Source organism: Phaethon lepturus, unplaced genomic scaffold (genome assembly GCF_000687285.1).
Source record: "Phaethon lepturus isolate BGI_N335 unplaced genomic scaffold, ASM68728v1 scaffold5799, whole genome shotgun sequence".
NCBI lineage: Eukaryota > Metazoa > Chordata > Aves > Phaethontiformes > Phaethontidae > Phaethon > Phaethon lepturus.
The window spans coordinates 1-27,249 of NW_010564061.1; the positions used below are offsets into that span (position 1 = coordinate 1).

Consider the following 27,249-nt stretch of genomic DNA (forward strand, 5'->3'; position numbering starts at 1 on the left):
TCCCTCCGCCGTCTCAGCACTGCTTTTTCACGAGGAGGGTGGCGCACTTTGTTTTTTAAAGCATTTTTTACAAGCTTGCCGAGAGCGTCTTTCTTTTTCAGAACTGCGCCTTAGAAAAGGCGTCTCTGTGTCAGCCTGTCCCTTGGCAGGCGCTGGCTCCACAGCTCCCCCCCCTCCCCCCAGCGGGAGCTGATATTTGCGGATTTTGTGCCGGTGGATGTGGTGGAGGTCGGTGGGTGTGGTGAGCGAGGACACGGATGGGCGACAGGCATTTACAGACCTGCCATAAAGATAAGCCCACACGGCCATAAGCACGAACAGATAAAGCAGTAACGCTACAGAGGCGAGGAGGCGGACAGGACGTACAGAAAATGCAGAGTAGGAGCACGCTGAAAGACACTGATGGACTGTACGTGGAGCATGCTTTCTGTCATGATCATCCCCTTTACCTCCCAGTGGATTCACTGAGTGCTGTAAATGTAAAACAGGTACTAACCAGTTTCATATCTGGACTCTGGCCTACGTATGCAGCAGTATTTGGGCATTGTTCTGTTGAAGAGCATCAAATAGATCAAATGTCCACTAGCTAAGAAAGGGAGCACACAAACCTTAAGACAATTCCAACAGGTGTGGAAAGGCCCATTGCAGGGAAGTTTAGAGAGGAAAGCAGAAGAAAACAACAGAATTGCAACAGAGACAACAGGCAGCAGCTAGCCAAAAATATAATGTGATAGATTAGAACCAGTTTTGTAAAACCATGTATTCAATTGCTTTCTCCTTTGCTGTAGAACATTTAGCTGGCTCTGAAGCCTGTCAAATGTAGTAGGAAGATATGCCCAAAGCTGTATTCAACACTACTTTTCTGGTATTTGATTAGCTTACTTTTGAAATATCTATAGTGTCAAAATACATATGAATTAGAAATTCATTAACTGGTTGAGAGAAAAAATACAATTCACTGTGGCTAATCTTTGAGCTGTCTGACATCTCATGCTCAAATTGAGTCTTAAAGAATTAAAGCAAACAGTTTTATGGAACTAGTTTTTATGGAAATAGTTTCAGTAGCGTATCTGCCAATTCAAACCCAGTACTTACGAAAGTGTTGGGAACATATACATAGAGATGTGAAGACCAAGCCAGATTGGAGTGGGATGCAAATACATTTCTTGATTATTCTCTCTAATCTCCTAAAAATAGATGTTGGGCTCTCACATTTTAAAGAAAAGCTTGACTTGAGCATCACTTGTATAATGATGTTCAGCTTTAATTTCCGTGGATTTGGTGTGACCTGCTCTCAGGATTTAAGTGGTTGCTCATTCTAGTGACAATAGTAATGAGAACATTGATATAGTTAAGTTTCACGAGTCACAGCATCTCAGAGAAGTGAAGATCTAAGCCCTGAATCTTCTGATGAATGCACTCATGCATGAACTTCCAAGGATGCCAGATTATCATTAGCTCATGAAGCAAGCAGGTCATCTCAGTATTGTGTTCATAAAAATTTTATTAAATTTTCTGTGGATTGCTTAAGTGAAGTGAATCTTTCTATTCTTAACTTGCAAACCAGCATATAATAAAACCATAAATCTGCCTCCTTATGCACAAAAAATGTCATGTGGCTTAAACAGCGCAGTATTTATACGTGATCAATTTGGGGATATTTTTACCTCTTAAAAAAATTTTTTTTTTTTTTTTTGGAATCCTTTACTCATTGTCTTTTAAACAATCAAATAATCTCTGTTACATTTTCAAAAATTTACTGGTTAGTTAAAGAGTGTTGTAAAACCTTCAGATTTATGTTGAAATGTTACAGATTGCAAAGCATCAGTTTCAGAGTGCGTGTCAGTTCCATACAGGGAATGGCAAAATTGTTACATTTAATTCCAAAAAAGGATTCATAGGCCCCAAAATGTGTCCATTCTTTCCAGTTATATGAGCTTGTCTAACAAAATGTCTTTTGTCTCTGTAAAGCCTGTATTTACTAACATAAAATAAATATTTATTTTAATCTACCTTCTATGAACCTAAATCTCCAAATTGCAAAATAATTCTAGTTCCCACTGATCCTAACAAGATTTGATTACATCCAGTCACCCCGACAGTCCCATATAGGAACCTTCCACCCAAGTGAATTTTACTTAGGCATAAAACGGTGTCTCTCAGAAGACCTTCATGAATTCCTACAGCCCAAACTGGTGTACCCTGTTAAAGCAGCCAATAATAAGAGCAAACACAGAATTTTATTGAACTGAAAAATGAAGCCCAGTGTTTCCAGCTAACAATGAACAAATTGTTTTTAAAATAGTTGAAGAAACGTGAAAGCTTACAGAGTGTTAAATAAACCAAACCTGAACAAAGTGCAAAATAAATTGTTAGACAAAGTGAAATGTACTTCATGGAACATCTGTAAAGCAGAAGAGATTTCAGAGAGCACAATTAGTAACTCTTGCCTGTATTTCTCCTTGTTTCCCATTCTTCTGCCTCTTCTTGCCCCATTTGATACATCTGTCAGATTGGTATGGAATCAGAAGCAACCTCTAGCACAGCTACGATGTCTGAGGGGATTGCATGTTTACATGGGGGTGGGAACTCAACATCATACAACTGACTGATGAGGGCTGAATTATGCATTTGATAGTCTGTTTGGAATGTAAACCCCCACTGGCATAAAAATTAAACTAGACTGTATGTGGCTTTCAAGTCTCTTGGATCAATGAACACCTGCTTTTGTTAACCATTACTGTGGATAGGTGCCACAGCAGTTTGTAATCTTTATTCTTTCCCAAAGCCTCCGTCTCCTAGAGCATGTTGATGTTTTCCAGTACAGCACCAACTCTGTCAGTGAGGTGCTCCCTCTTAGCAGTTCTGTCAGGATATCACCCAATACACAGGTCTTTTTTTGGGTTGCTGCATTGTCAGGTGTAGGAGTAGGATGACTGTGACTTCAGACCTGGAAGAACTTACAAAATAGACAGACAAAATAAGACCTACAAAACAGACAAAGATTCACAGATTATTTTGAAGAGGCAGCAATGGACTCCTGTCTGTATTGTGCCCGCAGTACATGGCTAGTTGGCAACTTCAGTCACTGCTGCTATACCATTCATATATTTTGAGAGCAGCAGCCTAGACATAAATGTACATGAATGTTTGTCTAAGCAACACATCATGTCACTATAGATCATTATTTTGTGCTTTTGATGTAACTTTTTAAATACAGGAAGTGTTTAGGAAGCATTTCTTTACCAAGAGGGTGGTCAAACACTAGAACAGGCTTCCTAGAGAGGTGGTCAATGCCCCAAGCCTGTCAGTGTTTAAGTCATTCAGACAATGCCCTTAACAACAAATAGTTCTCTCCTCTCCCTTCCCCTTCCCCTTCCCCTTCCCCTTTCCCCTTCCCCTTCCCTTCCCTCCCTTCCTCTTCCCTCTCCTCTCCACTCTCCCCTCTTCCCTCCCCTCCCCTCCCCTCTCCCCTCCTAGCTGTAGTTAGAATGAGGTTAGAGTCTCTTTGGCCAGCTACAACTTTACCTCTGTTTTTTCATGCTGGAAAAGTCATTGAAGATCCAAACCTTAGAACAGGACATTCCAAACAAGTTAACAGTGTCCCTCAAAGCATTTGGATGAGTTTTTCAGAAGCCTGATGGATGTTCATCTTGTAAACAAACAAAACTGCTGAGATAGTCCAGACAGGTTTGTCCTGGCAGCTAATTTAACTGACTTTTATGGAAGCTTTAGAAATATCCCCTCAGAATTTACCTTACCAGGAGTAATATTGACAAATGAGTTTAAGTAATTTGTGTTTGAATGGCACTAACAAACCAGAATGATCCTTTTACTCTTTTTGGCACCAAGTTCCACGTCTAAGAAGCAGAACCATCTGACCTTTGCTATTGAGGGCATCACTAATTTCTCTTTGTAAAAATTGCTACTATTGAATGGGGCCCTTCCTAGAAATAATCTTTACGTACTCTCCACCCTGGAGAGAGCTTTCACCGAGATAGAATAAGGTAGATAGTGCAACTTTTGTCCAAAATTCTATACTGGTTATAGGCCAGTCATTATTATCTGTGCAATGAAACTTTATTGTGCTTCAATCCATAGATGTTTTGCTTCTATGAGTTGCAAAATATTTTTCTAAAAATTTAAAGTCTTTTGTAACAATAGTTGAAAATTGTGGAACTGTGGGGCAGTAGTTGGAACTACCAAAGTAAGAATATAAAATTTTACTGCTTTCACTTTTTATTTGGCTTGCACTTTCTCAATTTCTTCCCCATTGCTCAGTAGCCTTGTCAGTGAGTATGTACTCAATGACAAGAGAAAGACAGGATTCGCACTCTTTATGCTCAGAGCAAGTCTTAGTAAGAGAAGACAGTCCTTCCTTTACAGTCCCTATGTAGGGACTTCCTACATTTATCAAATACAAATAACGATAAGGCGTGACACTTCTGGGACCCCAATTTTCCTTCTTTGTCCAGATAGCTGATCATTAAGATGTCATGGTGAAGTGGAAAAAAAAAAGTTATTTTGTTGAAGTAGAAATGCTGGAAGTATGCTGCTTTGGTCCACAAAACAGATGTTTATAAGACAGTTATAAAATCAAGTCAGCTTCCAGTCAGTAGAAAGAACGGGCAGTGGCATTATAAAGGGCTAAAATAGGAAGAGTGTGGTGTCAACAGTCAGGAGTTACCAAAATCTGCTCCAGAGCATGGAAATGGAAGTTGTGTGTTAGAGGCAGGCAACATATGTACATACCCAAAGTTGAGGCTGACTGCAGATCCAGAAGATAATGAGGAAAACTGCCAATGTATGAGCCTGAATGTGGAGCATCCAAGTAAACGTTAACAGAATAATTTTCCCATTTGGCTTCTGGCAACCAGCTGTTACTGGGGTCTGGCTGGTGAGCCTGCAGTCCTATGGATCATGCATTGCTTCTCGTGCAGCATCTCCAGTAAGCCAGAGGTCTTGAGCCACTCTCCAGAGTAATTCCAGTGAATTTTAGCTTCCCCTTCCATGCTTCCTTTATCTCTTCCTGAGAAGAATGTGCACTTACTCTTCCCTAAAAATAGAATATTCCTAAGAACACAGTATTCCTTCCCCATTCAAGCAGGAGTAAGACGTTTGTACTCCCAGTTTTCTAAATGAGTTGTTAAGCTATATCAACCAAAGCAGTTCTTAACAATTGTACCGCTGTTAACTCTTGAGTCTGCTAGGATACCTAGTTCCTTATATTTAAAAAAAACCACCCTATTTTTTCAGTTCATTTTAATCTCTTATTGTGAAAGCAAGCAGTTTGACTACTTTAAATTTATTTAATTGATAAACATTAGAATATGTTGACAGAATATTCTTTTGGAGCTCCTGAAGGTTATTTTGGTCATCATTTTGTAACTTCAGTAAAGCAGAAATAAATCCTAAAGTTATATTATGTAAATGCCAAGTCTAGCAACCAGAAAGCTTCAAGTGGTCTTCTCTGAAAATCTAAGATTGTGAGATAGCTGCAAAATAAAGATGTTCCCTTAAATATCTCTAACATTGACTTTAAATACTGGAATACTTGCTTCCTTCTTTTCATACTTATAACCTATTCAGTCTCTGTATCAGGAGAGACACTTGGAATTCATGTTGATACACAGAAACTTTCGGCAAGTATGAATAGGGCTAGTTCACTATTCGTCCATTCTTCAACAGCAACATTTTTGCGGAAGTGTCCGAATTCTCTGTTTTAGCAGGGACTAATTTCTCCAGTTAATGGAGATGAATAAAAGGTTTAGAAAAGATTCAGATATGGTATGCAATTATTATTAGTGAGGCATTGCTACATACATATCAGATCAATTCCCACACCTTCCAGAAAAAACAGTCTTTACAGGTTTTGTACTGGTGAATGTGGCAATACTTGGTAGTTATGAAAGAACTTAGTTGCTGTTCTATAAATTCTTTTGTGGTTCAGCCTTAAAAAATTACATTTTGGCTACTTCTTCCCTTTTTTTGCTCCTATCCTTTAGGTTTTGTATATTCTAGTAACAGCAGAAAGCTTGTATCAAACAACCTTATGTGAAACCCAACATGAATTCACTAGTTCATGACTTTTTTACTTACTGGACCACCGTTTTCCCTTTTGCAGGCAGAGTGCCCAGAGACTTTGCTTGAAGCAGCTAACAGCAGTTCCTCACAACTGTTCTTTAGGAAAACACCCAGTCTACATGCCACCCTATACGGGTGTACTTTCTAGCAGGTATTCCTAATAGCAATATTTATAATACTGGGAAGCAAATTAATTTGTTCATTAACTGTTCAGTTGTGTGGGATAGCCGTCACAGTTCCATAAGGAAAAAAAGTTTCTTGCTGGTGAGTTTTTGGCAGTCTTCAGTTACTGTTAAGTAATATAAATGGTATTTTTCTCAAAAACAAGAGGAAAATAAAAGATAAAATGAGAATGAGCAAGAAATTGTGCTGTTACAGTAACAGCACATATCCAGAAAAAAAGAATAAAGAAACCTTTTTGCACACTGAAAATGCAGAAAGCTTGGGCTAAGTTACCTAATTTGGGATGTTGGCAAAAGTGGCTAAGATTCCTTCAATTCTATGTTTGAAATACACATTTGAGAATCTTTACTCATGTTAACAGCTCACATACATATTTAGATCTTTTTATATATGTGTATATATGTATACATATATTCTTTTTTCCTTGGGCATCTAGTGCTAGTGAAAATAATAAAAGCGTGAGCTTTTCAGCTTTCATCTTAAAGTATGTACTCGGTCTAGTTACTTGAGACTGCATTTAATCTAGTTACTTGAGGTTTTATGTGCAAATTCTGGAAGGCACGGCATGAGTGGTAAGCACCCCCTGAAATACACAGGAAGTAAGGGAACTCAGAATTTCCCACTAATAGTTCCTTAGTTCGATTTTTGTAGAACAGAAAACTATCAGTAAATGGGTTTCCTGATCATAAAGCAATTAGCTACTGCCTATGAAAAGTGAAGAATATTTTTGTGTGCTATATTTTATTCATCTTAATTTCTGAATTTAAAAATGAGAAATAAACTACATTTGAAGAAGTTACTTCTGTTTCTTTCAAAGCAATTTTGTTTCTCTTTTCTTGTACTAATGTCACACTTCAGTGCTTGCAGAGATAATTATGCTGGGCATGTGCACCAGAGTATTTTTTCCTCTGTAATGAAAACCATGTGAGTAACGTCAGAATTTCTCAACTTTACAAATCTGTTATTCTTTAGAACACTGAATGATTCAGATTGTGTAAGAGATTTCCAAGTACCTAATTTACATTATGAAAAAGAGAAAGATAAGTGCTCTAGAATAATCATAAGTAGACATCAAACTGCAGGTCTACAGGTCAGATCTAATGCATTTATTCAAATTTCATATCAATTTGATAGTGCACAATAGTACAGTGCTGCCAGCAGCAGTTACCAAAAATGCTTTCATATAAAATATCCTGGTGAAGTAAAGTACTACTTTTTTCTGGTAGATGGGTTTTATTTCAAAATTTAACTGGAAATAAAAGCTGTGGATTTAGGTGGGCTGCCACCAGGCATGCAGGTACTTGTGTTTGGTTCAGATACAGAGTTATTTTCAACAGTGTAAAAAACTACTGGTTTGTGGTCAGGCTTTTCCTCCCATTCAAATAGAAGTTTATTTTTAGAATTTTCTGGGGCTCTGCATAGGTACAGAAGGCAACACTACCGTTCACAGCTTGAAAAGCACAACCCATAAGCATTTACTGATTCTGCTTCTCTGGTGTGTCCAAGCCCATTCCTAAGGAGGGTTGTGAATATACTCATAGAGGTGTTTAGGGCTAGTTGTTCTGGATTCTCTATTCTTAAATAGCTTTCAAGGTGTTTTAAATTAAACAGAAACATCTCTCCTGCTTCTGAATGAAAATCTCTATGTGTGACCTTCCAGGATAGAACATCTGCCATTATCTGTAGTGCAGCAACACACTGTATATTTAGGGTGATAGACTTTCCTACATGAAGCCCATAATCATCTTCATTAAAATCTGGGCAGCATTTTGGTCATTGCAAACTGCTGCATTTTTCAAGAAATGGATACTTATGTACAATTGTTGATTTAGCAGAATATCACTGCAAAGGCCTGCAATAACTTAAAAATAAGTCACTGGAAAGTATAGCAAACTCCTGATGACCAGTACTTGCACTATTTCATAAAGAATGAAGCTTAAAATGTCTTGCTCTGGGAGGAGCTGCTTTAATAAGTCAAACAGAAATGAGCATAAATATCAGTATCTGCTTAAGAGTTGTATCTTCTGCCTAAGAATACAGATTTATATTAGTTTTTACTCCTATATCTTACTTGTATAGTAGCAGGGTAATGGACAGGTGCTCTTTCCTGGGTAAGAAGTGAAAACTTACTGAAGTTGGGGTGGAAGTGCTGCTGCTGCTCTTTATTTTACTGTTGTTTTCATTACCTTCTTAGATCTCCTTTTTGTGTTGTTTTATCTTTTCACAATTGTATTTCACTTTTTCTTTTGCATTATACTTTTTGTAAAAACTCACAATAGATAGTTTTAATAATTCTTCTAGACCTCTTCACTGTTGCACCAGCTAGAATGATCCACACTTAATCAGTAAAGCTTGCAGTGAAAAGAAACATTTGGATTCAGAATTGCCACACTCATGATAATGGTAGTGGTAGTGAGAAATCGGATGTTGGTCAACCCTCCACAAGCTACTCTCCTGAGCCCATCTTTGGCTTGCATTTGGAAACACTCTTTGTTGCCATGAAGCCTACAGCCTGTGTTTTGTTGCTGTGAGTGTTTTTTAATTTAAAATGAAAGCTTGCATTCTGGAGAATCTGAATATACCACATGGAACTCCCATGCATCAGACAGGCTGCACACAGTGATCTGGCTGAGCATCTGGCAGCCTTAGCTCAAACTGAACAACTCCTGCCTTGAAACAGGGAAAACCAGAGAATTGATTTATTTTTCATATATATATATATAAAAAAGTAAAGATATATTAAAAAAGCAGTAAAAATACATAATTTATTAATACGTTTCTTTAAACCAAAACCACAACCAGAAAACCTGCGTGATTTATTTCTTACACAGAACAAACAGAAGGATTTTGTCTAAGTGGTTTAATGGTAACTCTGCCATTTTCATACTACATATACAATTTATCCTATACAGTTTTACGTACTTTGTTTAATTAACAGTCTGTACCAAAGTTGCATAGGTAAAACTACACAAGACAGATTGCAGCAGATGGTAGATGATCAGTTAAGTCCACATCTTTCTCCCTGATGGCCAGTATTTCAATCCAATTGCTGAAGAGAAGCAATAAATGCTACATCTATCATTAATGATGAACTGCTGAATACATGAAAAGCCATTATGGGCTACGGACAAGTGTACAATGTCAGAGAGAAAAAAAGAAATAAAACCTCATGTAGTAGTACAAAATGTAAAGATTAAACTCTGCCTGAAAACCAGTAGTTGACTAATTCATGTGTATGAAGTCCTTAAAGAACATCAAAAGTGAAGTCTCTGTAGTTGCTTGTGTCTTAAATATATTCAAAAGTTCTCCCTCCTTTTTTAAAAAACACTTTTTCTGTTTTTTCATGGCTTGAACATTCATCATCTTTTGCAGTATCACAGACCATTTGGTAAACGTAACAACTGAACCTCCTGTTAGGCTTCTGTTCTATATGTAATACAAGGTCTTTGTCAAAGTAAACTTCATGACTGTAAGTCTGAAATGAGAAAAAAAAAAAAAAGATTCTGACTGCAGTCTCCATTTCCACAACTTGCTAACACCCATACCATTTTCCTTAGGGAACAAAAAATACTTAACATTGGTGACCTTTGTGATCAGACTTTTGTGTAGATACACACAGACTGCTCTTCCAGATAAAGCACAGAATTTTAAAGCTTTGAGAGGTTTCCCACATGCCTATTTTAAGAATCTAAGTGCAATTCAGAGCATCTGATTTAAGATCCTAAGACACCTATGCAGTCAATTATAAAAGAAGTGCCAAAGGCGCTGACTATTTCACATCATCTAAGTTGGATGTCCACCTAAACATGGACTGTATGAACAGCCCATTCCATCTCTCCAAATATACCCACAGTGAGGTCCATGCTTAAATCTATGCATGAATAGTTCAAGTCAAGCTAGTGAGACTATTTACAAGTTGTAAACTTAAGCTGATGTAACTAGCCAGAGGGTGAGTATTCAAGTTGATAAATACTTGGTATTGATAGAAATACCTAAGGACAACCCCTCCCCCAGCCAAAAATCCAAACTAATAAAACAACAAAAAAATCTTAATTTCAAATAATGGAGATTTTCAGATAAGCAAACTACTGTCTGATGGAATACTTAAAATTTTTGAGTTACGATTATTATTTTGTACAAATCTCATCCATAGCACTTGGAAACACTATTTATAGATCTGCTTCAAATCTGAACAAAAATGGTAGGTAAACAGGTATGGGGAAGTGTTAGTGTAAACAAAAGACAGGAATTCTCCTCACCACATCCCAGGACTCCAGTAATGGAATACTCTTAATTAGGATCCCATGTTCATTACAATGAAAGTCAAGGTGAGCTCTTCCATCAGCTCCTATTTGAGTAACTGCCACAGTGGATAACAAATCCAATTCATCTTCATAGTCCACAATTTTGAATGTCTTTGGAAAAACAAAACCTCAAGTTTAAAAAACAAACAAACTCACATTCCACTTTACCTAAATTGCATAGCTCTCTTTCAGGTGAAAGCAGAATTGGAAAAATTGTAGTTCTTACGTCTTCTGGTCTGATAAAGAAAACTTTGCCAGCCTGATATCTACAGGCATCTTTCTCAACACATGCTGTCTGATGTGTTTCAGCAAAATTCCTTAAGATGGGAGAGAACAAAGTGATGTTCTGAACAATCCTAATGTGCAAGTAGATGCATTTTATATATACCATACAGGAAATAGAAAAAAATACTTTGAAAGTGTCAGAAGAAACATATTTAAACTCCATGTCCTCTCTTGAAGCAGACATGTTAGAGACAGTATCGCTTAAAACCATTACTGTTTTTGAGGAGGTAGGCATATTAGGGTAATTCCATTCACGTGAACACCAGGTATATTCTGTTCAGAGCTCTCTCTTGCTCAACAGAGCATGTGACAGTGAAGAACTGAGGCCAAAAGGTGAAGAATGTGAACTGCCTATCTCACTGTCATGAGCCTGGTAACATACTCTTTAAATTCAACCCAGTCTTCCATAATGGAAAAATATCTAATGGAATCCCAAATAAAGTGTAACAGCAAAAAAAAAAAAAAAGTGCACAGACTCTAATTTTTATTATGTTTTTAAAAAAAGTGGATAGAAATTAACTGTAGACCTTAAGGGTTATATTGGACTGTCCTGTATTTTTACCACAGTAAAATCAAAGCGGGGAAATGAAGTAATCAGAAGTTAAGAAGAGGAAGACAGCCACAGAATAGGAATAAAGAACTCAAAGATTAACAGAGCTAATGATTACAGCCACTGCACTTGAAACAAGAATGACTTCTGGCTAGCTAAACATCTTAAAAAGTCCATGAACTGCTCTTACTCAGTACATCAATTACCTCTTGTTCTGGGTCATCATCCAGCAAGTTAAAACGCTTTTTCACCACTCGACCAGAAGCTGTTACAATAACAGTATCATTCACCTTTGGAGAAAAAGAAAAAAGTGGCTCTAAACTTCAGAGCATTTTAGTTTCTTCCTGTCTATTTGACAATGTATCTATTTCATGTCTTTTGCTTTCTGACCTTGTTTTAATCTCTTGGATCTTGTTTTACTCATTAGCTATCCATGGCCCTACTGCTGCTATCTCTTCTTTATGAGGGCTCATAAACTCGGTGGTTTTAGTTATTATTGATGTTTACTTGTATTCAGGGGTTCTCAGTTCTGTAGAGATGGCAAAAGTTCTCAGCTACCATAATTTTCAGGACAGAAGTTACTGGAGCCAAGATGCTGGAATGAGAAGACAGCTAAGTCACCACCAATTTGTTTCTTAAACTCTTACTTCCAGAAGCTGTGGGCAAATAGCATCTTAAACTACCATAGCTGCTGCCACTGGGCTTCATTAACACCAGGAACATTCAAAACTGGGGTATCAGTGTCGTAATGAAATCAAAGGGAAAAGGCACAGACAGGATCAGAAGTCATATTTCTTTGCTCCTATTGCAACAGAATTTATCTAAACAAACCCTAAAAAAATGTGTGGCAAGTCATTTTATGACAAAGCTTATCCTTTCTGAATTCAATGGAAGTTCTATTCCTGAGTTAGCGTAGATTTTTAATACACGAACTTTTCTTCTGCAGAAGCTTCAAAATTAGTATCACTGATTTCCAGGGACTTTACAGGACTCATAAAATATAAAAACTTGCTTTTATCTAACACATAACTTTGCTGAAGCAAAATGAAAGTTCCAGGCACTGCCAAAAAACTTTCTTCACGAGTGTGCTCTTTAACCTTTTTGACATTTAGATTGTCTTTGTGATTTTCTGTCACAAAAGACTTCATGAAACAACCAGGTGATTTAACAGCTCATTTCTACCAGGAGGTTTAGATTATCCCCTCGCCAGTTGGTTCTACCTTTCTGCACTCTTCTGACCCACTGATGATTCAGTTCTGTTCTGTTCCAGCTCCAGTTCAGCTCACCAAGCAGGCAGAAACATACTCACCTTTTCTCCTGGGTTATTATCCTATTGTTTTAGTGCACTGATTTGGCTCACCAAGGGTTACATGAATGCCAAACCACTCACAAGGGAGTGACGGATATGCATGGCCAGGAAAAGAGGCAGACTTTTGGAAACAACGTACTGTCTTTTTTGTCTTATGAAGATTTACCCCTAAGTTATGAGAGACTTGAAACATTTCTAGCATTTGTATGATCAACTTGCCTGAGCACCAGAGATGCACATAATTATCACTTGGTGGCACCTTCTTTTGAACGAAATCTGTGACCATCTTTTCAGTATGTTTTATATGAGTGATACATGGTTAGACTGCACACCATAAAGAATGCTGAAAACTAAAGAAAAGACTGGAGGTTTCAGAAAGCTATCCTGAAAGTGTTACTATTTTCAAATTTTTTTCATACAGCTTGAAGTCCAGTGAAGACATGGAATGTCCTTCAACATGTGCAAAACCCCTGTGTATTGCTCAAAATCATACATTGTGATCTCTAAACTCACACAGTTTTCTCTGTTGGCCACAATTGTAAAATCTTCTGCAATCTCCATTTGATCTGTGTTATTTTTAACTTCCTTAAACTTCAAGACTCTGCAAAAGAAACAGAAATTACAAAATAAGTCATATATTCTAATCTACCTACTACAGCACTTCTATATTGATAATTTTAAAAAATCAGGTATATTAAAACATCAAAAATAACTGAACTGGTAATAAATTATTTTTGTAATTTATGTTTATCAGTGAAATTTTAACACAGTAGTCCTTGAACATTTTTCATATCAAAATCTAGTGTTGCCTGCCAGTGCCCACATTCAACATGTAGAAATCTGCAGATGTTTCTACCAGAACTTCTGATTCTGACAAATTAATAAATTTTACAGTTTCTAGGGCTTGATGAGTGCTTTGGCCTGCAAATTGTCAAGCTACTGAATTTATGCAGTTACGCAAATTTTCCTCTAATGAAAACAAGATTTGAGAAAAAAAGGCTCATACTTTATCAAATTTGGTCCCACGTGGATTATTCTGCCTGACATATCTGGATGGAAATATATCCAGTCAGGTTCCAGCGAACAGCATTTCATATCCTGTATTCCATTTTTTGCCTGAAGAAGGAAGGGAAAGCTTAGAATATCAGTATTTTGAAAGTCTTACAGATCTAATTAAAGAGGAAATACTGATCTCCTCTCCACATACCTCTGAAGGTTTTTAAGTACTGCTCCTAATCATGACCAGAAAGGACAACAGTGGAATAATAATAACAATAATAATAACAACAACAACAATAATAATAATGACGACTCAGTTCAAATTCTCAAGATATTCCATGGAACAGTTTCTACTTTTTAAATATGCAATAAGCAATGACCTTCTATCACAGCTATACATGGTCCTACCTCTCCTGAAACTAAGCAAAATGAAGATTTAGCCTACGCTCTGCAAACACTTCAACAATTGCAACAATTTGAGTGTCAAAGACATGAGATGTGTCAAGACATGAGAAGAGCATTAGCACAAAGTTTGACTTGAGCTTCAAACCTCAAGCTCAGCTGCTTTTTGTGCAAGTATTTGTGGAGCGTGTAAGCCTGGCATAACTTATGATTTCAGCTGGTCAAAATCTTGGGATTTTGGCACTGGCTTTTTGTTGTTAAATTTAGCTGACCTGATCATTCAGATTTTCAAATGTATGAATCCACATAGAAAAAACTAGGTGAGAAAGGATTGTACAAGTCCCTTTGAATCAAAATTGGTCTTCAGCTATGGTTGTGAAAGATCTGTGTTGAAAATAAGACATAGGAGGGGAATCACTGATTTGATCAGGCTAGTAAAAGAGATGAGGACATTTAGAGATTGGAAGATTTTTAGTGAAGAACCCTGAACTAACAGGCCTAGAAGCTGCTTGTATTACAGAAGTATCTTAAAGTCAAATACAGATCCAAAATAAAAGCTAAGATGGAAAGGTCACACAACAGAATACATGATGAATAGTACATAAACAAAAACAATCAGGAATGCTTGATTAAACTGAGTAATAAAATCTTTCTAGGGAGAGGGATTCAAGTGAGTAATAAAATCTTTCTAGGGAGAGAGAGAGAAGGTACAAATCAGGGATGAACTACAAACATTAAGGAAACTTACTCTGCAATTTCATAAAACCTAAAGTTTCTTTAGTCATGTCATTTGGTAGGCTGACTAGTCAGAAGTTCATTAAGATGTAACCATGCAAGGAATCGGGTAATGAGATTCTGCTTGAGCCTTAACTTTTAAGCCAAGAATACAGTCCTTTGTAGCACTGACAGCACAACAATTGTATTGGAACGAAGGAAATATCAGAAGCAGTATTAATTCCGAAGAAAACATTTTACACGTGACTCCACTGGATAGCAGATGTAACACTGTGTGGTGATCCCTGTGAGAGCACCACACTGGAAAACTGGTATTGTTACATTGAGGACTACTCAGAAGAAGAGATAAAGACAAACATGATACACATTCATTTCAGAGAAGCTGCTATCTGAATATATTACCAAAGCATTGTCTTTCAGAGAACAAATATGGAAGACTCCTTTATGTTTTTTCTTGTTAGGTGTGACGATATAATGCCAAGGGTAACCTCCAACTTGAAACGCATTCTCCAGAGAAGATGCTTCAAATAGCAAAGGTGGGATATCTGCAAATATTCGGTAATGTTAACACCGTTAGTAGCAGAACAATCATAATTCCATTGATCCTTACAACTCTACATTCCAATAAAGCTATTAATTCTTCAGAACTTTTGAAGACTGGAGGAAATACATTGCCTGTGATCTTTTTTCTAGCACCAGCTATGCCATCTCACCAGGATGCTAATCCAGGCACACATCTGCAGTTCCCTGTGGAAGGTTACTGCCTTCTCAGATATTCTGCTGAACTGCTCTTCTGACACCTTTGACTTATTTCATTCCAAATGAGCTAGATAAGCAAAGATGTAGCATACAATTAAAATTAATCCAGCTCATCTGAATGAGAGAGGACATACACACGACCAGATCAAAGACCATATCAAAACGGTCACTATTCTCTTGGGAAAAATAGTGATAAATAGCTGGAAACAGACTAACAGGAGCAATCTCAACAGAATTAAATGCAGAAGGTTACCTGAATCTGAATACTCCTTCTCCTTTTGCATCATACAACAAAATAGTGTGGACCACAATGAATGTAATCTGTAGCTGAGTTCATAAAAATCAATAAAAATGTAGGAATTTTTTTAATTAATGGAAAAAGATATTTAGTTTTCTCTTCAGTTCAGTTGGGATAAGTTATACAGATGTAACAGGCCATTCTTACAAGTCTTCTGTATACTAAATAAGAGAAGCATCTTTGAATGAAATGGACTGCATGGAGCTTTACAACTTCTACCAACTAGATAAATAAAAGCAATTTCTACAGCTGCTATAACTGAATCAATTTTAGACTGAAGTTCAGCTCTTTCTAACAGTACAGAGAAGTGCTGGGGAAAAAAGAAGACAAAACATGGAGAAAATCTGCAATTACAAGGAGCAATTAAACAGGCAGAATATAAAAACCCAACCTGAATTACTGTGAGAAGAACAAGGTTCTTATCTGGACTTTTGTGTCCCAAAGGTCCTACCCAAATTCTGACTTGTTCTTGTCCTGCTTACTCTAGGTAATTATCCAGATCATAGCCAATGGTGCTAAGATGTCATATGACATCAGAAATCATGTTTACAGAGTGCTTCTCTCTTTTACCTTCATTCATGTTTCCAACAACTTAGCCATTTAGATTGAAAGGCATTAGTTCACTGCCCATGGAGATGAAGTCTTTCCTAAGCTGGAAAGTGGCTGTCTTCTAGTTGTCTTTTGGACTAACACATAGGAAATGGGAGATTCTGTGCAAAGTATAACAAAGTCTATATAAAATATATATATATATATAAAAAAGCCAAGGCATCTACTGAAAATGTAGAGAATGTTGAAGATGAAGGCATAAGCAAAGGACCTACTGATATTAAGATGTCAGAAAATGAAAAATGAGTCAAGAAAATGTATTGACTTTCTCTTTTTAAAGAAAGCATATATAGCAAGGCCCCTCAGAAATTCTGGTAGATGGACTAAATGATAGATTTAAATGCTTTTCAATAATATATCAATCCTAAGCAGTACAGGCTGCTGATAAAATATGCCTTTCTTTTTATGTTCATTTGGCAGAGATTTACAAGATCATAGCCACCTAAACCACCGTGATAACGTGACTCTGCTGCCTCAACTCCCTCTTTCCTGCTGTGTCACTTGCTTTGTTGCTCAACACCTCCTGTTCTTATTGTTTGGAAGTCCCTTCCCTGGTGTTGCCTGTTTTCAATCTCCAGTTAAGCTTCTTTGTTCACTTCCTTAAAACTCTCCAGCCTCATCTAAACATAAAGCCATAAAGTTGTTTCTGGCAGCACTAACAACTATTTGTTCTAAATGTAAAAATAAAATCTCAGCAAAGTATCTTCCTCTCTATTTTTTAATGAAATTACTGTATCCTCTAATAATAAATCAAACTACGGTTTTAAGTTCTGGACCTTTTAGAAAGAGACAAAATGAAGATTTATAGGTACCTTTCCATTCCTTCCACTGTGACCAAAATCAAATTCCATACCAGTCAATAGCTGTAAATGACATGGTAGGTACATGGTAGCCTATACGTTTTGACCTCTATACACTTCCTCTTGGGTATCTAACACACCATAAAAACAACACCGTAATAACTACCATCCCTTCAGGCAACTTCTGTAGGGAGGCTCGGACTAAATAAGCAGGAAAATTACACAGTTATATTACAGTAAATACAAGCTTAAACTCTGAAACTGTTAAAATCTCGCTCACTGAAGCGTTATATTAGATTAAACAGTCTGTCAGCCATCTCATTCTTAAAAGAAAACAGCTCAAAAACCACAGGAATGCAACTATCTGTAAAAAGCAGCCATGTCTGCTCTGAGTTCAAAACTTCCTAACCACAAATTCTTGAATATGATTCAAGATCAAAAATGTTTTCTCCAGTACACTGGTTTTAAATCTCAAAACTAAAAACTACAATGATCTATAAGACATGACAAAAATCTGGTATAGGCTTCCTATTAAAGGTCCGACAGCATGTTTTCCACAGGGCCCCTAACATTAAATTGTGGTTTTGAAGACTAAGACAGAGAGGAAAATCAGGAGAAATTTCCCTTTGCAGAACCTGAGACACCAATTATAGCAGCCTATCATTTTGTTTTGATAAAACACTGCATTATAACTGAAAGCCTTCACTATGTAACGCTGTATTTTATCTTTCTGTATTTCCTCAGGTTTATGTAAATCTGGTTTGGTTTGCCTGTTACTGTCTGACACTGTTTGCAAACATAAAGATCAAAAGCATTTTTTATGTGGACAGTCACTTGCAAAAACCATTTTATACAGAAACATTCAAAATTAAAGAAACAAAAGCACGCATTATTTGATATTGGTGAAAACAAGTTTGTGGTTTTTTTTTTTTTTTTTTTTTTTTTTTAAGTGCCTCAGGTGTGAACTTGTGAGAATGTATTTTTAAAATAAAAAAAGTTTCAAAGACAGTCTCAGGCTTTGGTCATTCATTAGGATTCTTAGCACCAAATTCTAATCTCAAATGCAGCAACAGAAATGATCATTTGGTTTCAGAGAAATTAAAGTCTTTACAAAAAGCAGAACGTTCATAAGCTAATGATTTGAGGCATAAGAATTGTTTTTAATAGATAATTTGTTCTCTCCTCAGGAATTAATTTTATTGAAACTGGCACATTTCTGACAACTTAGTATTATCAAAATGGAACTTGGACAAATTGTATTCAGCCTTCTTGAATTCCCTCTGCACGTTAGATTAAACATTGTCACATCTTTTGCTTACATACTGTATACTGTTTCTGGGTGTTACTAACAGCTGTCCTAGCCCTTCCTCAAAGCGGTTGTGTCTCAGAAATAAGGAAGGGGTTTCCACTTCATGCATTGTTTATGAAGTTTTTCAAATAGCTTAGTTGCTGTACTAGTTTTCTAGGTAAGTCCTATGTAATTAATTCCTGTAATTAGAAGTAAAGCAAAGCATATTTTTACTATACTGCAAACACAGAAACACAGCACAATACGAATACAGTGACCTTAATGTTTTTTCTTGGTGTGAAATAAGTCATAATTAATCTTTAAAAGCCACCAGACAAGATAATACAAAGATCATAAATACCTGTTATTTTAATGTTACATGGAAGACCAAATGGATACTTTCCTACAACTCCCACTTGACCATTCCAGTTGAATTCATGTCCCAAATCAAATGGCTGTTCCATGAACTAAAATAACACAGAACAATTTAGCATTATTGATGGATACTTACCTTCTGTTTAGTTTTACTGCTCTGTTGCTACTGCATTCTTTACCTTGTTAGATACTGCTTGAAGTCTCATTTTTGATTAACGTTTGATTTTTGATTGGAAGAATATAAACTCAAAAGTCTCACTGCAGTTCTGTTTCAGATCAACCTATCTTCCACGCCTATCAGTTTTTAGCATTAACACTCTATAACTACAGACTAGGTGTGTAAAGAAGAGCACACACTGGTCTAGCATTTACATAGCTCCTCTCTGTACCTGCTGAAGTGCCTGCCTGACCCTGGATCTCTTATGTTTTGCCACCTGTAACTGGTCATGGGTAGAATTTTCTGATAGTGCACTCATTTGTATCTTCCAATGGTAAACAGATTTAGGCAAGAACTCTATCCTTTGACACATTCCCCAGGTACCTATATGGCGTTACATGAATATTTATGATTTGTTGCCTGAAAATAGCATGGATTGTATGAAAAATTTCATATTTCATTACCTGTTCTGAGATGGCCTGGAAGTTATAGAGCCTGACCAGACCCACGCTATACATTACAATCAGGATTCCATTAGAAACAGCAACATCTGTCACACTATTACCAAATATCTGTGAAAAAAGGAAAAGAAAAATATTCTATTAGGGAAGAAATAATTGAGAAACAATGCAAAATACTGACATTATGTCCTTAATTTTGCAATCGCTTTTATTTTTTATTCTTACCAAACCCTATGATCAGTGTTTCAGTTCATGAAGTTTTCTGTAACTCATCTGTTCTATGCTTTGCAGTACAGTAACACCTGAGGTTAGATTAGTCATATTCTGCAAGCAGATTCATTCTCTAATCAATTCTCAGTGCATCTTCATATCATGTTACCCAGTTATTATCATACATGAATAGATATCGCCCAGCATCCCACAGGAATGTTAGCAAAGCAACAACTCAATCTAAAAGTACTGATTCCAGATCTTCTGTTCTTTCTTCATTGCCAGGGTAAAATACTAGTCTAATCATGGCTCTATGACTGTGTACAGCTGTACTAAAACTACATTATTCGGCTGTCACAGAGTACAGGATCATCTCTGAATCCAAATTAGACACATACATGAGAAGCTGACTTACCCTTTTAATAATTATGCAGTATTCATTTGCGCCACTGCTTAACACATCTCCACTAAGAAAAACCCAACAAACTAATTCTAGTATTTAACGAATAACAGCACGTGAAGTTTGTAATTTTTTTTACTAGAGATGCTTGGAAATGTAGAGTTTTCATTTCTTTAATCTGAATCACTATGAAAAAGCAATTAAAACGAAGTTAAATCAGGCTTAAAATAATAATAAAAAAAAAGAAACCCAAAAGCTGTAATAGTACTAAATCTTAACACTATCAATGATCCTGTGATCAGTTTGTTCCCAAAAGATACTTTCACTCCTGAGACCTTGCCTTTTATCTAGTCTTATGGCTCTTTCTCAGTACATTTGTTGTATTGAGAAAATATAAAGGTTCCCAGCATCTTCCAGACACAAACTCTAATAGCCTTCCAACCCTTCAGACTTTAGCTAGTCTGAACCCAGAATTTATTGTGGTGTACCATCTCAGAAAAGCTGATGCATTACATGCACTCTGCAGTCTTGAACAGTAACCTAATCCTAACTCTAATCTAACAGTGACATTCCACTGATCTGTCAGGCTTAGCATTGCATTCACTAGTTTCTTCTTCTGCTGGGTGTATTCTCAAATCCCAAATTCTGCCCTGACATTATTCCTAGCTGTAACAATTACTCTGATGAGTACTCAGTTCAGGCCCAACTGAAGAAGTACTCTTTTAGATGTTTCGCCTACCATGATGAATCTGGCATGCCATTGCTAACCAGACTGACACTACCTTTGATACTGGTAATGTTTTTTTCCAGTCCTAAATACTAATTTTGAACAGAACAATACACAGTGCACCTAAACTTTCATGGGCCCAAATGAAAAATGTTTAAACCCACTCCTTCACTTGCCAGCCCAATCCCAATTTACAGCCTCAACCCAACCCAGCACCAGCTAAAACCCACTAATAGCTCTGGACCCCAAATGAGATTGTAGCTCACAGAACTTTGAAGACAGAGTTTGTATGTTTGTACTGTTCCATTTATAAGTTGTATCTAGAGCTCTCTTGACTTAAACTAGACATGTTTTCTCACCAGAAAGTAAAACTTCCCATCTGGCTTGAGGTTTCCTAATATAGACACTATTACAGGTCACAAACTGACCTCAGAAAGGTTGTTTGGTCTTGACTGATAAAACAAGACACATATTTACATTTTGCTGTTCAATATCAATGATAGTGCAAGTTTGAGACATTTTTAACTGCATATAGAATTCATAAACGAGGAGTGGGTAAGAGGCACATCTTAAAGAGGTGAAAAGAAGTCTACAAGCACTTTATGACTCCCTAATTCTTATGATTGCTGTAAGACTAAAGACTAAGACTTGACTACATGTCAAAGAGTAACTCAACAGCAGAATGCATTTGTATTTTCTCTTCTGGTCATTCGAATTAAGAATTTCCCCTGACCCTGCAGTGCCCTTATCACACAAAGAAGAACATTACTACCAATTAATGTTTCAGGGCACTATGCATTTACAAGTATGGCTTCTGAAATTCTGGGACAATCACCTAAACTATGCCTCTCATACAACTACAGTACAAATCATGATTAATAGAGGAATTAACTTACCTTTTTGTTTATTTCTAGCATTCCAATAAATGAAAGAGGCAAAACTTGGAATACAGCAAGATAGAACAATACAGACTGTTGGATACCTGCCTGGGAAGGAACAACAATACTGAATATAGTCACTATACTTGAGGCATTTATTAACGGTAGGACACCTTCATCTTCTACCATAATAACAAAGCATAATGTCTCCATCTCTGTCCTTGTAAACATTTTCATCAATTTTGTAAAAAAACTTAAGAATGACAGAGTTTTTCAGCAAACTTACCTGCCGTGCTGCTGCAGGGAGCTTATTCTGGGCTGACTTGACAACCATAACCTCTTGAGGAGTATCCCAGCTCAGATACCTATTTGTGACAAGAAAGGCCTATCTTAATAACTTAAAAATAATTTAATAATAAATACCTTATTTCACATGAAATATAATCTACTATAACTAGGCAGATCCCTGTGTCCAGGCAAACTGTTCAGTATCTGATTCAGGAGAGGTGCTCGAGATGTTTGCTGTTTGCAATAATGCAAAACCCATGGAACTAGGCTTATTTCATGCAGGATTGTGAGAAAATTCTGAAAGTATGAACATTCACTATCTTAATTTTTCTCCTTCCCTTCACAAATCACTGTTTTCTTATCCTTTATCTGAAAGGAAATAATTTCACCTCAGAACTAAAAAAAAGATGCAGTTTACCAGAAGCAGCAACTGCTCTGCTTTTAAAGAACAAAATGGCTACCCTACGGAGAAGAATGCTTGCAAGTTAAAAATTGTTTAAACTTTAAATGCATTTTTCTTATGTTTTATGAAGTTTGTTTTACAGCTTTTAAAGGTCCTCTCCTGCTATGTTGCTATTGCAATATTAAAGGCTGTAAAATTGTCAGAGAAAAGGCAATAGTAGCCTAGTTTTTGTGGCTTTCATGGAACTTGATACCAAATTTGAGACCGTAATACTTAAGCTGCTGAAATTCTTCTACAGAAAACAGCATGCAGGAACAGTATTACAGGTAATGTGCTAGACTAACAAACCTGAAGTCGACCGTAGGATAGTACTAAAATAAACATGATTCCCTTTCTCCAGTACAGTAATAATGACTGTTAATTCTACAAAGCCCAGTCACTGTTTAATACCTGAATTTGCAACAGGATCCGGCAAGGTATATTTTTTCCAGTATTTCTCCACTATCAGCAGAGAGACGTAGAAGCCAGTTCTGCACTGTCAAAACTATCAGGGAAGATTTATAGTCTGAAGGACTTGGCAGCATTTTCCCCTACATAACAAGAGGTTATTATAAAAATGTTTGTACCAGGAGGATACATAACATTTTGACACAGTCTTTTTTGACACATTTTAACAAGAAAACAAAAGTTAATGCATGTTCCTGAAAAACTAAAGGTGGAAAGCTGCCTGCCTTAACATCTCTAAGCTCACATCTGCACCAAATAGTCATCTGACTATCACATAAATAATCTGTTGTCACGCTTTTGGCAAGACAGTTACCTTTTCCAGAAAAGACACCTTTTAAAACTTCTCTGCCTTGCAAAAATGAAGTATAACTGCTTATCAATCTAATTGATACCAGTCTTGAAGAGACAATAGTTTAAATATTGCAGAATAAGACATTCAGTGGTAACTCAACAGCAACTGCTAAGCATGGTATTCACGCTGCTTTTTTTTAGTCACCTCAAGGATGGGGCTAATATTCTTAAGCTCTGTGGACACTGGATGAGAGAAAAACTCCTCAAGGTGGAAGGAAATCATATAATCTATTAGCTAGAAAGAGCAGAACAATTTTCGGGCAGAGTTGCTTCAGTGGGTCTTCAGTTTATCTGCTTTTTCTTTTATGTCAACAGATCTGGTAAAAAATAAAACTCCCACCTACTGCCCTTGCTAATTAAAAAATAAAGAAAAAATTAAACCGAATTTATGTTGTAAGGAATTAAAGTTAGCTGCATAAGCATAAAGGCACTGTTTTTAAAATCTTCGATAAAAGCTCACAAAAAAGCATATGAATGTGCTATTGAGAAATTCAGAGAAATATACCTCTACACATTCAGTCAAAATAAATAAGCACGTTGCAAATCCTAAATGACCTAACTCCATAAAAACACTGAGAAAATAGTTTGCAGGGAAAGAATGCTCTATTCTAAGTATGTTTCACCGAAAGATACTAATTTGGGTTTTTTTTGCATAATGCTCTAGTAAAAAGTAATCTTACCAGTGGGCATTCCAATAATAAAGCATCTTCTATTTTTTCTGACTTAGAACACTTTGGCTTTTGATAAAGTATTCTTGGCTCTTGTGCAATGCTGGAGGAAAATGATTAATAATCATTAGTCTACTTTATAAACTAATTTCTATGAACAAATCATTTCATACTGTTGTATAAAACCTGCCTTCTCTTTAGGCAGGTCAGGAAATCTAAACATCTTATTTTTACTTTGTAAATATAACCTGAAATTGCTCTCAAAATAAGGCCTAATAAACAACAGTTAGTATAATGTTGTATTTAAAAGCTAACCTCTATATTTTGTGGTTTGGTGTTGTGATTTTTGGTGAGTTTTTTTGTTTTCTTTTTAAAAATAACAAACTTAATAGTAACATTCTTACTTTAGTGATATACATTAAAAAGAAAGCATATTCCAGAAATTAACGATCATCCTGGAACCTTCCCCTCAAGTTCTTCTAGTATTGCCTTTCATAATATAAAGGCGTGGCATCACGTACAAGTATTTTTTTAAAAAACCTTACTACCAGAATAAAAGCTTCATACTTTGCACAGTTTTCCCCTCAGGGAGAGGATGAGACAAAGATAAACCTGAAATATGTTAGACAGATTAACCCAGTACTGGAAAGCATTCAGACAATGTAGGAATAAAACACGGCTAAGTAGATTTAGATCTCTGCTGTAAATGATAGATTAATTTAATTAACTCTCAGTGGTTTACACAGGCAGAGTAATTTGTCTTTTATGTACCATATGACACTGTCTCAAAACAGTTCGGGCCACAACCTACTCAGCAACACAGTTCTCCAAGCCCCTGCTACTTCCCTTACAAGAGGGATAGGCAAGGACACGGACTGGTGTATGCAGGACTTCCCGTCCTCTACCCTGCCCTGTGCTGCCTCCTAAGCTCTGCCTCTACAGCTAATCATGGAACAGGAAAGTACATCAGATCAGAGATCTGATCTGCAAAATACATTAACAAAAACCAGCAAGTACTCTGCACACTGTACTTATACATGAACAACAATTTACTTCTTTAATGTAGAATTCATAGACGTAGTACCCAGCTTGTTACAGAGGCTGATTTTGTGACATTATTTAGCACACTGCTAGTTACCAGATCACAAAGAACTACTGTTTATTTGGCTTTTTAATGCAAAATTATGAAATGGTGATAATCTTCCACTCCTATTAAAGTGTTCTGAAAGCTGAAGATACACACCACCAGTAAGATCAGACTTTCTTTCACCAAAGCAGGTGTCACATTAAGACACAACAGCATGTGAGTATAATTTAACAAAGATTTATGCACCTTGTTCTTTTTTGTTCATAAGTAAATTCCACTCAATTCACAGGGGCTATTTGGATGAGTACAGTTAGTGACATGTCTGAAACAGAATCACAGTGTTAAAACTGTAAGGCAGGGAAACTTGTAAGTTTATTACCTGCTAATACAGCACTGGTAATTGTCTAAGTAAATTCTTCCTCTTTCATACGCAATAAGTGATGCAGAATGAGTTGTCCAAACGTTCCTGAATTTAGTACTTTCCTGAAACAGACAGTGGTTGTAACAGTGATGGCTTTTGTAACAAACCTTGCTTTTCGAAAATATTTTGGAAAGTATTTTATTTGGCTCCTGCAGCTTAATAACATACTTTAATTGAACCTTTGCTGTTGAATACAGAAAATGAAATCTTATTTGTTTTTTTAAACCAAATTAAAAGACCTTTTTCAGGGAAATTTTATCTTTTTTTAAAACCAAATTAAAAGATTTTTTATTAGCTATTATAGAAAGCATGGGTAATTAATATTTTGTCATTAACTTGTCTACATTAAAATTAAAACTGGCGACTAAACTTTAATGGCAGCTTTTAAAATCAAGGACAAAACTCCCCCGAGTATAAATATGCACATAACTCTCTTATATGTAATTAATTGAATTTACCAAACATCTGACTCCATTCTGCTCTTGATGTTTTGTGTGAAAGGTAGAAAAACGTGTTTACAGTTCTTTGCAAAGAGTGCCTGAAATGTTAATGGGATAAACTGCTCACATAACTTTTCTTGGGTGCATTAGAGGTATCAGGGGCTCTATACTATTAACAAAGGTTCCAGCCTTACAAACAAAAAAAGTACTTAAGTCAGAGGTACTAATTTTTATTTCAATAAACCTTGCATGCCCATTGATCTAGTTAAATAAGTGGACAGTTTAGCTGACTTCCAATAAATATATTTTCAATACAACATAATTGCCAATTCACTTCCACATACTCACTTTAAATACATTTCTATCAACTACTGCATGGGAACAGTAATCGTTTTGATTGAAAAAAATCAAGTTCAATTTAGCCTGCAATTGGTTTAATTCCTAGTTTTTCTGTAACGTAAATTTCACTGACACATTAGGGGTATGTTTACCTGAAGACCTCTGCTGATTAGCTTACTTTGTTGAGAGAACTCAATTCAAATTTAACACTGATGCTCCCTATAACACGATGACGTGAATATTGGTATTAAATATTAAGTCATCTTAGGGGAAGAAATAAGTGATACAAAATCTCATTTTGTTATTTCTAAGATTATAAAGTTATTTCTAAGACGATTATTAGATTTATAAGTGCTTCTGCAGTTTTTCCACGGCATAGTCCCCTCTACATTTCTAGGTCTGAGCCTCATGAGATAAATTTAACCATTCCTAACTCTCTTCGGCAAAATTGCAGCTTTTTTCTCCCCAAAGTTGTTAATGGGCGTGACCAGGGACGTCTCAAACACCTGGGCTGAGGACTGACGCTCAGACCACCCCGGCTGAAAGTCAGCAGACGCAGGAGTTCAGCCAGCGCCAGAAGCACCGCTATTACCTGACACATTATCTTTCTGAGGAGTCTCAGGTTTTTCCTGTGGGCGACACCAGCATCTCTGGCATAAAAGCCGTGGGCCCTGCGGGTGAGGACGCAGCAGACGTTGTGAGCCCCGGGCGCCCGGGAGGCGGCCCTCCTCCCGCCGGCGGCTGCCTGCGGACACATTGCTGCGTCTCGGAGCGGGCTCGCCTTCTCTTCCCCGCTTCTGGCTCGCTCTTGGCGGGGCGAGCAGCCCTAGAGGGCCCGAGCCCACACCGGATTCCTCTCACTCCTCGCCAGAGGCGAAGCGGGAAAACGCCCGAGCGGCCCTTCGCTCTCCGACTCCCGAGAGACGCAAACC

General features: G+C 36.8%; 1 protein-coding gene across 1 annotated transcript; it reads right to left on the reverse strand.

The window, feature by feature from the left end:
- Window positions 1-9,161: 9,161 nt before the first annotated feature.
- DCAF17 (DDB1 and CUL4 associated factor 17) lies at window positions 9,162-27,074 on the reverse strand. Its single transcript, XM_010294738.1, has 14 exons — window positions 26,910-27,074; window positions 25,497-25,600; window positions 24,043-24,133; window positions 22,955-23,094; window positions 22,100-22,178; window positions 21,832-21,921; window positions 19,602-19,709; window positions 18,967-19,072; window positions 15,254-15,396; window positions 13,722-13,831; window positions 13,229-13,316; window positions 11,613-11,696; window positions 10,527-10,682; window positions 9,162-9,742 (listed from the first exon to the last, which is right to left on the reverse strand). The coding sequence occupies exons 1-14, from the start codon at window positions 27,072-27,074 to the stop codon at window positions 9,554-9,556; spliced, it is 1,653 nt and encodes a 550-aa protein (XP_010293040.1). The 3' UTR covers window positions 9,162-9,553.
- Window positions 27,075-27,249: the final 175 nt, after the last annotated feature.